The 12907-nt window shown below is 31.3% G+C and overlaps 2 protein-coding genes across 8 annotated transcripts; both read left to right on the top strand.

The window, feature by feature from the left end:
* The first annotated feature begins 1366 nt into the window (after positions 1-1366).
* Positions 1367-3314, top strand: LOC113869666 (transcription factor HHO5). The gene is made up of 5 exons (XM_027506110.1): positions 1367-1661; positions 1734-1930; positions 2040-2394; positions 2512-2588; positions 2703-3314. The coding sequence occupies exons 1-5, from the start codon at positions 1463-1465 to the stop codon at positions 2976-2978; spliced, it is 1104 nt and encodes a 367-aa protein (XP_027361911.1). The 5' UTR covers positions 1367-1462; the 3' UTR covers positions 2979-3314.
* Positions 3315-6168: 2854 nt separating this feature from the next.
* LOC113869172 (protein misato homolog 1) lies at positions 6169-12266 on the top strand. 7 transcript variants are annotated; one of them, XM_027505372.1, is made up of 11 exons: positions 6216-6274; positions 6365-6445; positions 6645-6732; positions 7132-7381; positions 7898-7973; positions 8770-8860; positions 8948-9133; positions 9678-9927; positions 10057-10299; positions 10372-10491; positions 11410-12266. In XM_027505372.1, the coding sequence occupies exons 5-11, from the start codon at positions 7912-7914 to the stop codon at positions 11850-11852; spliced, it is 1395 nt and encodes a 464-aa protein (XP_027361173.1). In that variant the 5' UTR covers positions 6216-6274; positions 6365-6445; positions 6645-6732; positions 7132-7381; positions 7898-7911; the 3' UTR covers positions 11853-12266. The 7 variants fall into 7 exon arrangements, with proteins under 7 accessions (XP_027361168.1, XP_027361169.1, XP_027361167.1 ...); XM_027505367.1 differs by having other exon boundaries at positions 6169-6274; positions 6645-6746; positions 7132-7177; positions 8770-9133; XM_027505368.1 differs by having other exon boundaries at positions 6169-6274; positions 6645-6746; positions 7132-7177; ... (1 more) ...; positions 9678-9885; positions 11407-11904.
* Positions 12267-12907: the final 641 nt, after the last annotated feature.

The following is a 12907-nucleotide window of genomic DNA, read 5'->3' as shown; positions in this document are numbered from 1 at the left end:
AAAAAATTAAAAAAATATAAATTTGACAATGATAACATTTCAAAAAAATATTAAAAATAAAAATTTGTCAATAATAATTTTAAAATAATTATTAAATATTTAATAAATACTAAAAAAACGTCATTGTTAGCAATTTTTTAAAAAATCGCTAATAGTAATCTTTATAAAAGATTATATTTTTATAATTTTACCAAAACAATCATGTTTTTGTAATTTTTTAGAAAAATTATTAAAAAAGCTATAGATACATACATTTAAAGATAAAAGTAGTAAGGTTTCAAAAAGTGGTAAGAATAATTTTTAAAATAATAGTAAATATTTTTTCAAATATCTATATTTTTGTAATTTAAAAATACAAAATGTTAACATAACTAAAATAATTAAAATTTAAAATTTATTTATTTATTTAAAATTTTAAGTAACAATAGATATATTTTTAAAGAATGTTTCATCTATCATGGTTTTATTTCTCACATGCACAAAACAAATTATTTTCTTGTTTTTTCTCTTATCCTTACTTTTTCACCTTTTTTTTTTATAACAACAGTAATTTAATAATAAATTAAATGCTCCAATAATATAAATATTTATTTATTATATTTTTTATACTTTAATTACTTTAAGCTGTCCATTTTTTATGTAATAAAATTAATAAATAAACATATTTATAATTTTATCATTGACAATTAATATATCTAGCGAAAGATTACATATAATAAATAATGATTTTTAATAAAATTTGAAACATTAATTATTTTCCTAAATTTTATACAAAACTTTAAACTTTAAAAAACAAATGAAATAACATTTTTCATTCATCTTATCTTTTTTCTTCTTATCATATTACTTCAGTTATTTTACTTTAATAAGATTCAATTTTACTTGAGTGGTTATTTTATTTTATTTTATTTATATATAAACAAAGTGTGGAAAAATTTAGCCTAATATTTTATTTAATATTTAAAATTTAATATCATATCTTATATAGTATCATGTATAATTATTATTATTTTAAAAATTTACTTTTTTATATACATACAATTAAAAAAATAAAATTTACAGCGCATAAAAATATTATTATTATTATCATCTAATTCTTGTTTATTTATCATATGAGCGATAATTATTTATTTTTTCTTTTCCTCTTTGACTGGATGTAATCGTTGAGCTCTCTTTTTTATCAATATAAATAATTCCTGTGTAAAAAATAATCTCTGGCATAAGCTTGGGCAGTGTTAACAAGTGAGACAAATACGCGACGACCCGAATGAGAGACACGAATCTTTTTGGTCTGAATCTGAGTTTTCCTTTCCTTATTTATAAATTAATCTCTATCTTCTTCTTCTTTATGCCTTCGTTCTCAACTCAAGCAGGGTATGGTAGTTTCGCACCTTTGTTACTTGTTGGAGCTTAGCGTTAGTGGTGCTCACTGTCACACAAAAAAACCCAAAACAAAAACGCTATGGAACTTAGCTTGGATTTGAGTTTAGGCTTTGTCCCCAAAACAATTTCCCTGTTTATCGGCGATGTTTCTCGGAACAGAGACAAGTGCGAGAAACTCGCCATGCTCGAGAGTTTTGTGCAAAGATTGGAAGATGAATCGAGGAAGGTTGAGGCATTTAAACGGGAGCTTCCCCTTTGCATGCTCCTCCTAAGCGATGGTGCGTTTTGTTATCATCACTGTTGTGCATTTCTTTTTCTCGGTTTAAATAACAATTTTGTTTTGCATGCAGCCATAGCAAGATTGAAAGAGGAAAAAAACAAATGTTCGGGAATGCAAGATCCACCTTTGCTTGAAGAATTCATGCCACTTAAAACCAATTCTGGAGGAAACAGAAATGGAAATGGACCCTTAACCATGGAAAATCAAATCTGTGACAAGAAGAATTGGATGAGCTCAGCTCAGCTTTGGAGCACTGAAACCAAATCGGTAATTTTAAAGTTGTCGTTTGGATTTGTATTCATAGATTACATTTTAATGTAATTAAATTCAATTCAACAGAATTAAGATTTTTTATTTTTATTTTTTGCTATGGCAGAGGAATGATGAAGATGACGGGTATGTGCCTAATAACCCAATTCAACCACGGGAGCAGAAGAACAATAGAGAAGGAGCATTTACATCATTCAATGGAAATTCGAGTGCCCCCAAGACGGATTCGCAAGCTCCGAGCTTTAGTTTGATGACTCCAGCATCTGAACTGAGTCATAGCAATTCCAAGAGTGGTTGTGGAGGAAGCAGTTCTGGCTCCTCTTTGCTCCGCGTTGAGGTGCAGAGTCATCCACAACCACCACAACATCTGCAGCAGAATCCGAGGAAACAAAGACGGTGCTGGTCGCCGGAGCTTCACCGGCGTTTTGTGGACGCGCTTCAACAACTGGGTGGAGCACAAGGTATAATAATAAGTAACAAATATAAGTTTCAGCAAGGCCTAATTGATTCTTGTTCATGTAAATTGGGGGTGCGTACTGAACCTAATCTAATCTAATTGGGTTATTTCTGTTCTGCAGTGGCCACTCCTAAACAGATTAGAGAATTGATGCAAGTGGAAGGCCTAACAAATGATGAAGTGAAAAGCCATTTGCAAGTGCGTTTTTCTAGTAGATTAGAACCCAAATTATTATTGTTTATTAAGAATTCAATTATCATTATTATCTTTTTTTTGTCGACAACAACTTATGTAGATCTGTGGTTTGTGCAGAAGTACAGGCTTCATGTTAGGAGATTCCCAGTTTCTTCAGTAGGACAGGCTATTAATAATGGGTTGTGGATGGGGCAAGAGCAATGTGGAGATAAATCAAAGGGGAGCTTGTCACAGTCTGGTTCTCCACAAGGTCCTCTTCTCTTAGGAGGGTCTGTTAAAGGTCTTTCAAGCCCTGGAAGGAACAGTGTGGATGCAGAAGACGAGCAATCAGATTGCCGGAATTGGAAAGGTGGGGTCCACCAGCACCAAGAAGTTGATATTCAGAGCCTCTAAAGTTTTGCAGATAAATAATATATAATAATAAAATATATAAATGAAGACCCAGAATTTGACTACATAAAAATAATAGATCTAACAACATAGAACTATAGAAGAGATCTAGTTTATGCTACCATTATTTTAAACTGTTTTGTAGAGAGCTGCTGAGGTTTTGCAGATTTTTCGGGTTTTTGTTTTAAGTCACAATCAGTATAGTATAGTTGTATGTAGCTGTAATTTTACTGGGCAATTTTTATAGATTAATCCCCATTAATGCTATTTGCTCTAATTTCTTATCTTGTGCTTTGGCTTTTGGTGGTTGAATTTTATGCAAATGTCACACCGTATTGGAATCCAACTTGGAAATATCCAAATTGGATATTGCGGTTAAAACTTGGGCAACAAGATAAATTATTGCCTAAAGTATACCAACGGGAGTTTATTGTGCGCGTGATTAGATAGATTCACGTTTGAGTGTTTATGAATTTATATTTATTTTAATATTATTAATCGAAAATTTGAAGTTGAATCCATGCTTATAATTTTTTTAACATAATTGAAACACACAGTGTCCTGTGGAGATGGGTTGAGTGCACAGAATGGGGGTGTTGTGATCAACCATCGTTGTGATTTGTCAGGATATTATTTTATGTCTAAAACACAGATATTAACACAAGCAGGAGTTTTTCTGCTTCTCATTAATCAAAGTGTTAATCAATCTGTCTCTGCCATCCATGATCGAATGAGAATATTGACAGACACTGTTTCTCAAATTTTTGTAGACGTGGTTTCAGCATTTTGGCTGGATCTTATTAAGGTGGACATAAAGTGTCAGAATTTTTCCGGCAGCATATCATTCGTCATTTCTCATCGGTACCTTTTTATATAGTAATAATCCAAGTTAGTGGTATTCTTTATTTCTACAATGTTATTCACACGTAAATTTGTCTCTCACAAGCTTGGGAAAGTTTATTCTTCACCGTTAATTTTTATTTTTCTTTTGCTTTCTTTCTTTTTCATCGTGCTATCAACAGATCTGTGTACGAATAATTTCCATTATTCTTTCATGAGCATCTATCCTCATAAGTAACTCTTTTCAAAAATGATACTTTCATTGCACGAGATTAGAAAGGTAATGTAATGTGCATAATCCATTTGGTTCTTTTCAGAGATAACCTCTGCCTTTTTCACCATTCATAATCGAATAAAAAATACCAAAAGACAAAACGTGGGAATAAATACTATTTTCAAAGCACTTTCTAATACTGTAATTTTAAAACGTATTTTTCTACTTGTCAATTCTATAATTTTGTTAATAATAAACCAATATTTTTAAACTAAACCGGTTATCAGAATTATAAAAATACTCATTCACATCTTCATTATTCAATTATTTTAACAAATTTAAAACACAATTTCTTTTTAAGATACAGGCACACATATATGTACACGCATTCAGAACATATTAAAATTTATACAACTAGTTCATATAATGTACGAGTATTATATATAATTGAAGAACAAAATTTCATTAATATGAAATATCAAAATATATTATAAAGATAAAAAAATATAAAAATTAAGAAATTTGCATAATTATAAAACTAATAAAATATAATACACTAATGAAAATTAGATAAAATATTATGTGTGTGTATATATATTATATGATTAACTAAAGAAACGATTGTAAGAGAGTATTTCAGATCAATATACGAATTTTGGAAAAAAATGATAAAAGTGATTAACTTTATAGCTTCTAAAAAACATAATAATGTTTTATGCATTAAATTAAATACATGTAATTACTGAAATTTTTTATTTAAAGCACTATAAATAAAAAATTAAATATTGTGAATTTTGTAGGATTAAACATAAGTATCCAAGAGTAATATGAAGTTTGAATAATATTACAAATATAATTTTATAAATGTAAATACGAGTATTTATAGAAAATTTTGAAATTTTATATAAGATAAAAAAAGTTATAAATGTAAAACTAAGTATTAAAAAAATAAAAGTTTATATAAAATAATAAGAATTAGTTAAATAAAAAAAGTAAAAATGTAGAACTAATTTATACATCATTCTCACATAATTTTAATCATAAGATATACATGTGGTAAATACTACAAAAAATAATTCTATTAAATATTTCTATTCTAAATAATAGATTCTCATTTATAATATAGAAATTAGTTAAGAATTGAGTTTCTAATACTTAAAATTATATGAGTAAAAATGATAGTTTAAATACATTAATTTAGTTTATTTTGAAAAAAATTATATTATAATTTAAAAATGTTTTAAAAGGATATTAAATTAAGACGTAATTAGCAATGTAAACCTCATGTTTTATGTATTAGATTCATCGTAAACCTGAAATATTTAAAAATGAAAATCAAAGTTTTAGTTACAAGAAAAATCATAAAAAATTTGTGTAATTTAAAAAATAAATAGGTTTAAGTGGCCCAAAAACAATGTAATCTAGATTAAAAAGACTTACAGTATAACTAATATTTTATCTTCAGAACTAAATGGTTTAAGCCATTTATAAAATTACTTTATTTTCCACTCAGATATATTAACAATGATTGTTTTTTATTTGGGTCAAGTTATTTGGTAGATATATGAAATGAGCCTGTGGGTTGATTGTTGAGTGATAAGTTGGGCCTTCCAAACCCTGTTGCCTGATACTATCCCAAAACTGCCAAGTTTTACGAGCTTGATCAAACCCGATCTGCCATGGTTTGGGGCTCGATTTGAAATCTTCTCCGACCATAATGTTAATGGATCTAAATCGGATCAAATCAAACCCGATCCAATTTGGAAAGAAGCATAGGAAAGAATAAATTCATAGGTAGTTCTTTAGAGCATGTTTTCTTTCTGTTTTAAAAAATTATTTTTAAAAATAAAATATAATATAAATTAGTCTTATTTTTTTGTGATTATTTAATAAAATATTCTTCAAGTTCATATATGTTTAATTTGTTTTTTAATTATTTATTTTAATAAAATTCTGAGAGAATTAAAAAATCATATTTTTAATAATTTCATTCCAAACATATAGTTAATTTTTTAATAAAAAATTATGGTAAAAAATAATTTAAAAAAATTCCAAACCAGGATTGTAGATCCGACCCGATTCGGAAAAGGAAAAGAAAATCTTCCGCCGCTTGCGGCGAAGAGTAATCTGTTTTCATACTTCAGACTCAGTCGCTTAAATTAAATTGAAGTGTTTATATTTTGCATCACCCAAACATCGATATTACCCTTTGCCGCCAAAAACCAACCGCTGAGCTTAACCTAAGGTACGCTTCTCACTTAATTGCATACTTAATTTCGTATTAAACTGCTTTCACGCAATTAATCAATGGATTATGCTATTCTGTGACTAGCAGGAAGCGAATATGAAAGAAATTGTGACTATCCAAGTTGGTGGTTTTGCCAACTTCGTTGGTTCTCACTTCTGGAACTTTCAGGTTTCAATTCCTATTCATTCCCCCTCTACGTTTATTTTTTATCTTATGGGAAGTTGATTCTCTTGACACGCATTTTGCTAATATAATTTATTCTGTTTCCCTTTATTTTGGGGTGAAGTTTATTGTGTTTCACTGGAATACTGTTGATAGCGTGTTCATTGTTTAACCATGTAGCATTTCGTTTGTGTTCTGTTGTAAGGATGAATTGCTTGGGTTGGCTGGGGACCCATGTGCTGATTTGGTGTTCAAGAATCAGGATCTTAACATGGATGTACTTTATCGTACTGGTGAGACACAGCAGGTGCAATTTTCTGTGGTTGAAGTGGCATTTAAGTATATTTATATATTTATTTAAATAATCTCGTTAGTGACTAGAACTAGAAGTGTGTTGTAGAAGATTGAATGAGATCTTGCATTTTGACTTGTCTAATTGGTGTCATGGTCTGCTGCTATCTGATGTCCCTGTTCCATTTACCATTTCCAGATTGCCTGTTGCACCAGTGTGTACAATAGAGTATGGGTTAATTTGATTGTGGTACTATTAACTGATACTCAGATATCTAGTTGGCATATTTTTAGTGGTGGCAAGGGAAAATGGGGATTGGGTACAGTCGATTCAAATCTGTAGATTAGAAGCATTATATGTTATTCTAATGCTTACACCATTTTTGCTTAAATATGTGCAGGGCATCCTTACATATACTCCTCGCCTAGTTTCACTAAACTTGAGAGGTATTTAATTTATAAGTTTTTAAATTATTGAAGCTACAACGCCCTAGCTTCTAGAGTTCGCTGCTTTTTCCCAGGCCAGAGAAGGGCTTATACTGCTCGCCTTTGTTTATCAGTGCTGTTCCTTCTTGCCCTTTTTATAGAATCTATTTACTGGTATTGCTGTTCATTGAGTTGATGCTGCTAAGTGGTAGCAAAGGATTCATGGTTAGTCTTACATTCAACTGAATTCTGAAGAAGAATACTAATTATTTTTTTTACTAATATGTAGTAGTACCAATGTAATTGGTGCAAAATGCAAAAATTCATTAGTTATTATTTAAATATTGTGATACTGATCCCCCAACCTTTTTTGTGGGAGGTAGAAACAAGGCAAGCATGTTAAGTTAATGGAAAACCAATCCACCAACATTTTAAAACTTTTTATGCAACATGCTAGCCTATCATCCCTTAAGGAGCTGAAGAAAGCTCAATATCTTGCCTATGCAGTGTTTCCTTCTTGTACTTCAATTTTATATTTAAATATCCTTGCTACTTTCCTTTGCTCCATGTTAATTTTGTCTTTTGTTGATCTCATGAGGATAGAATGTGTCAATGCAAACTTATTTTAGCATAAGATTCGTTGTATAATTTCTTATCTCTTTTTTTCTTCGTGTACAGTGTAAACATCATTCACTTTCATCCCTCTTGTAATCAATTCTTAGAATTTGTAAACCTTTTCAGGATCCCTTGGATGTATGAGTTCACGTGGTACATTGTATAAGGAGGTTGCTCCCACAACACCAGATATTGTCACCTGGTGAGAGCTTTTAGTCTATTATGCTTCTATGATAATTGTAGCAGTGTTTTAACATATGAACGTAGAGAAATAGAGAATCTATTCATTTTTCATTTTCACAGTCTGAATGATCCTGAGTTGAAGTAGGCAAGTGAAATGACAAGAAGTATCTTGTTCTTTCTTTAACCAAAAATTACAGAAACAGACTAACAGCTTTAATCTTTTAGCTTACTTACATTAATAATTGAAAAAGTTTCTAAAGAATCAAAATATGGTGATGGGAATTGTGGGTATGAAAACCTGGAAGAATTTGGGTGGGGGATTCAGAGGAAAACTCAGAAAGAAAAATACAGTGACTGAAATGTTTTCAAAATCATCCCCAGAGATAATTTTTGAGTAAGGAGTGAGTTATATAGGTCACCGAGGGTTAATGGTGTTAACCTTTAAGAATATAATTACAAAATTGTTAAACTTATAAGGACTTAAATCTTAATTAAAAGTATTTAAACTATGAGGGCTTTATTAAAAATTTAATGAAATTATAGGGACTGTTAGGCCTTAAAAGTATGCACAAAGATTAAAAATGGCCAATGTTTACAAGTATCTAACTTGCAAAAGTTCTTGATGTTCTGTTCACTTGTATATTTCATTTGTGTCAAGCATCTACTTAAAGCCTTCTAGGGTATTAAAAATTTGAAATTGTTTTGCCTGCCACTTTTTATTGGACATGAAACCTACTTAATCAGTTATATCTGTCATGGCCCCATGGTTTAAATTTATGTTCAAATGCACTGAATGCCCATACACCAAGGTGCAGGGCTGGCAGAGTTTCCACCCAAACCTCTGAGCCTCATAAAAGAAATCTATTCCTACAAAGACTTCATGAAGAAGAAGAGAATTTGAATGTGGTAGATGAGATCAGTGATTCAAATAATGGTTCTCAGAGTGAGTTTCAGGATAAGGATATAATTGAATGTCTAGAAAATGGTGTACAGTTTTGGACAGACTACTCAAAAGTAAATTATCACCCGCGGAGTCTATATGAATTAAATGGAGTTTGGGCAGATGTTGAGGAATTTGACAATTATGGAAGTGGAAGGGATTGCTTTTCTTGGGCTGCGGAAGGGGAAGAAATTAGTGATAGACTTCGATTTTTTGTTGAAGAGTGTGACCATATACAGGTAACTGTTTTTTGCTATTTCAATTTTTAAGTTGGGTTTGGGGTATACTTGTGTATCTTTTAACTTTAACCCTTTTAGTGAAACAATGAGTGGAATTAATACTTTGTGGCATCTGGATTTTCTACCAGTTTTCACTTTTCGGTCAATTTATATTCTTAGCTTTCGTTTTTTATAATGTCCTTGTTATATATGAGAATGCATTGCTTATGCCTTGAACAAAAGCTTATATTTAATGAACCAAACAGAAGTACAGAAATCATGATTCTCTAAAATGCTTACCTATCATTAATTCATTGTAGTTTCACAATTCACAAAGCTACCTTATGACTAGATATCTGAAGCATTAATGGATTTCCTACTTTTTTCTTGTTCAGCTTAATGAACTTTGGTTTGAAATTTTCAGATTGATGGTAATATTAGTATAACTACAAACATATATGTTGTTTTGATCTTAGCCATAGCCTGTGTCCATTAGGCTCTAAAAGAAAATTCATTTTAGTTTGATGTGCCTTATGCAATCTCTAAATTTTGGCAATTTTGACAGGGATTTCAATTTGTGGTTGATGATTCTGGGGGTTTCTCTGCGGTTGCTGCTGAATTTTTAGAGAATATTGTAGATGAATATACAAACACTCCTGTCTTACTCTATGCTGTCCAAGGTTCTGGTTCACGCACAAATCTTCATAGCAGAAAGCGTACTATCGTAGAGGATATTCATGATGCTGTATCATTTTCAAGACTATCATCCTACTGTAAACTTATTGTACCTGTTGGTCTGCCCTCGTTAAGTAAAAGTAATAATCTTTGTAATATAGAATTTTTTATGTTAGACAACTAAATAGTGAATACCCTTCCTTTGATAATAGCCAGCAAGTACTGATGTTTGCTTATTCAACTTTACTGAACCATCTTTTATTTCATAGGTAAAGCTTCCAAATTCCTCCACATTGAAGATGTGAAGCAGTACCACTCGAGTGCAGTTTATGCGGCTGCAATACACTCCATTAGTCTACCTTTCCGAATGGTTCCAGTTGGGCCTACTGCAGATGCATGTTCTGTTTCCGGGGCTGTGGATGTTCATGGAGTCGTACAAATGTTGTCAGGGCAAGGAAGGCAAAATATGGTGTCAGTTTTGGATGCTGCTATGCCCGCACCTTCTTTAACTGGTAAATGTGAATAATTTTTCAGGTTGATATTAATAAGAAATGTATTTGATCGGTCTTACTCTTCAAATGCAGGGGGACAGAATGAACTGTCTTTGTTAGAGAATTTGCAGCCGTTGACCCCACAAATAGCAGAGGATGTTGAAGACATGCAGGCAATTGAACACATGACAGTCCACGGAGCTCTTGCATCAGGTATTGGCTATAGAGATTTATAATTTTTTTCTTGAATGTTTCGCTTGTCTTAGTCTTTCGAACTTAATCAAACAGTATTCTCCACTTCAATGTTTTTGGCCCATTTAAGCATATTGGTTTAATTTATTGTATAGTATATAGTATATTATCTAAATTTAAATTCCATTTACCATTCTGAGTAAGCCGTAATGTGAAAACAACAGAATTTTAGGATATATACATACATACATAAAATGTTTAGTAACACCATGGGTTACATCTTTCTTTTATAATTCTGAATGAACTAGATGATAAATTACTTTATAGCTTTCAGCTGTAACATAGTGGAAAGTGATATTGGACCTCAGTGTTTACACTTTAATGAATCCACAATCTTGACAATGATTCTGGTAGCTTCAGGTTGTTTTGGCACTCATCTTCTTTGTTATGGAACTCTCTTAGTTAAATCACCATAGATTCACCAATTTGTGAAGATCTTAGTTGTTTGTCAAACTTTGATACAGTGCTTCTATTTAATTAGGCAGATAAACCTGCTTTTAGTTGAAGATGTTTGAAAAAAATGAGAAATTAAAATAATACTTAGAAGAACATGCAGCAATGTTGGCAGAACAAAAGTAAGATAACCGTGCCCATGCATTTTTCCTCATTAGTTTTACATTTTAAAAGTCATTTGAAGACAGGAGATTTTCAAAAAATATTTATGACAATAGAATGACTAAATTTTGATTTTGCTTGAACAAGGTGTTAACTAGTGCAAATTTATTTGATGTATAATAGATTCTTCATAAGCATAAATGTGTTAGTGGTCTACTATTTTAGTTCTCCTATTCTATTCTATTTTTTTTTCCATTCTGTCGCTTTTAAGTTCTGTCGTCTGCATGATTATTTTATCTCAACCCTTCTGTTTTGGTTTAATAGGTCATCTTGCTTCAGTTTCTGAGGTAAAGGATGTAGTTGATGCTGCTTTTCAATTTGCAAATACAAGGCCAATGTTCTGTCATCTATCTGTTGCTCTTTGTCCGCTGCCTATTCCCTTGCCTTTTCCATCAATCTTTGGGAACCATGTTGGCCAGCGGGGTGAATTGATGGATGGGCAAAGCACTAATTCTTCACCAAAAGGATCTCTTGACGTCCATTCCATTCCCATGGCAGCCAGATTACGTTCCACCAGTGCTGCCTTACCACTTTTGGAGAGAAAATTGCAAAATCTTCACCGGTTTGGAATTGAGCGAGGAGCAGCTGGGGTGGAGTTACTTAGGAGTTGGGGCTTTGGTAGGGAAGAATTGGTGGAAATGGAAGAGATGTTGTCTAAAATGGTTGCGACATTGTGTCCTCCTCAGTTGTCATCCGATTCAGATTAGAATACATACGTTGTTCTTCCAAAGAAGAAGTGTAACATTTTGTACGGTTATTTATAGTAACAATTTTGCACTATGCTGTGCTAGCTGTTCATGCCTTTTGGCATTGTTTGAGTTTCGGACATTTTGTTGGTCAATTCCTCAAGCCAAATAGTTGACCTTTTTTTACTAGGGCAGCTACTCAAGATATGGGTATAAAGAAATGTCAGAAATGACACAAGGGATTTTGTTTCTCAGTCATCTTTGTAACTTCGGAGCTTGCTTGGCGATCCGTGTGGAGCTTTGGGGTGCTTCTCTATGGGATTAACCTTGCCCTTTGTTTTAACATTAATCGCATAGTTGTTGAAGCTGATTCTTAGGTGGCGTTCAACTCCTTGCAATCTAGTTGCGACCCTCGTTACCCATGCCTTCCTTATATACAGAACCTCTTCATTTCTGGCCATTAGGTGGCAAGCCATTGGATTAGCATGTGTTTCCTGACGTGTTACCTGTTATTGCCCTTGTATTTTGATAAGGAAAATGTTAACATTAGAATTAATTTTAAGTGACTAAAAATAATAAGATTTTATGGGAAAAGAAAGATTTATTATATTTTTAATGTAATATTTTTTAATACAAAAATTAATCTTGTTTCTGGATGTTTAAAATCATATTTAAGGGATAATGTTAACAAAAACTTTGTTAAGAAAAGAGAAATCAAAGAGATATTTGAGTAAATTTATCTATTGAATTTTATAAGAAAAAAAATACATAATTATAAAATATATAATTATTATATTTACAAAATTTTAACACTCCTTTTCAAGTTGGAGTATATAAGTTATATACACCAAGCTTGTTGCGTAGTTAATCCGAAGACTCTTTAGTGATTTAATAAATATATTTCTTAGTTGATCATGAAAATTTATAAAATTAGAAGACATTTCTTCAAACATAACTTTTTCTCTGACAAAGTAACAATCATCTTCAATATGTTTTGTCTGTTCATGTAATACTAAATTTGAGGCAATATGCATGACGGTCTAATTGTCACATATAAATGATATATAAGCTTCTGA

Source organism: Abrus precatorius, unplaced genomic scaffold (assembly GCF_003935025.1).
Source record: "Abrus precatorius isolate BTA unplaced genomic scaffold, Abrus_2018 Scaffold6, whole genome shotgun sequence".
In the NCBI taxonomy this organism is placed as follows: Eukaryota; Viridiplantae; Streptophyta; class Magnoliopsida; order Fabales; family Fabaceae; genus Abrus; species Abrus precatorius.
The sequence above is the reverse complement of the archived record's forward strand: the minus strand, read 5'-3'. Positions and strand labels throughout refer to the sequence as shown.

Coding starts and splice junctions, on each gene's coding strand:
- LOC113869666 (XM_027506110.1), top strand. CDS start 1,463: ATGGAACTTAGCTTGGATTTGAGTTTAGGCTTTGTCCCCAAAACAATT. Junction 2,395..2,511: donor ACAACTGGGTGGAGCACAAG/GTATAATAATAA, acceptor TCTGTTCTGCAG/TGGCCACTCCTAAACAGATT. Junction 2,589..2,702: donor AAGTGAAAAGCCATTTGCAA/GTGCGTTTTTCT, acceptor TGGTTTGTGCAG/AAGTACAGGCTTCATGTTAG.
- LOC113869172 (XM_027505366.1), top strand. CDS start 6,374: ATGAAAGAAATTGTGACTATCCAAGTTGGTGGTTTTGCCAACTTCGTT. Junction 6,446..6,644: donor CTCACTTCTGGAACTTTCAG/GTTTCAATTCCT, acceptor TTCTGTTGTAAG/GATGAATTGCTTGGGTTGGC. Junction 10,492..11,406: donor CCACGGAGCTCTTGCATCAG/GTATTGGCTATA, acceptor GTTTTGGTTTAA/TAGGTCATCTTGCTTCAGTT.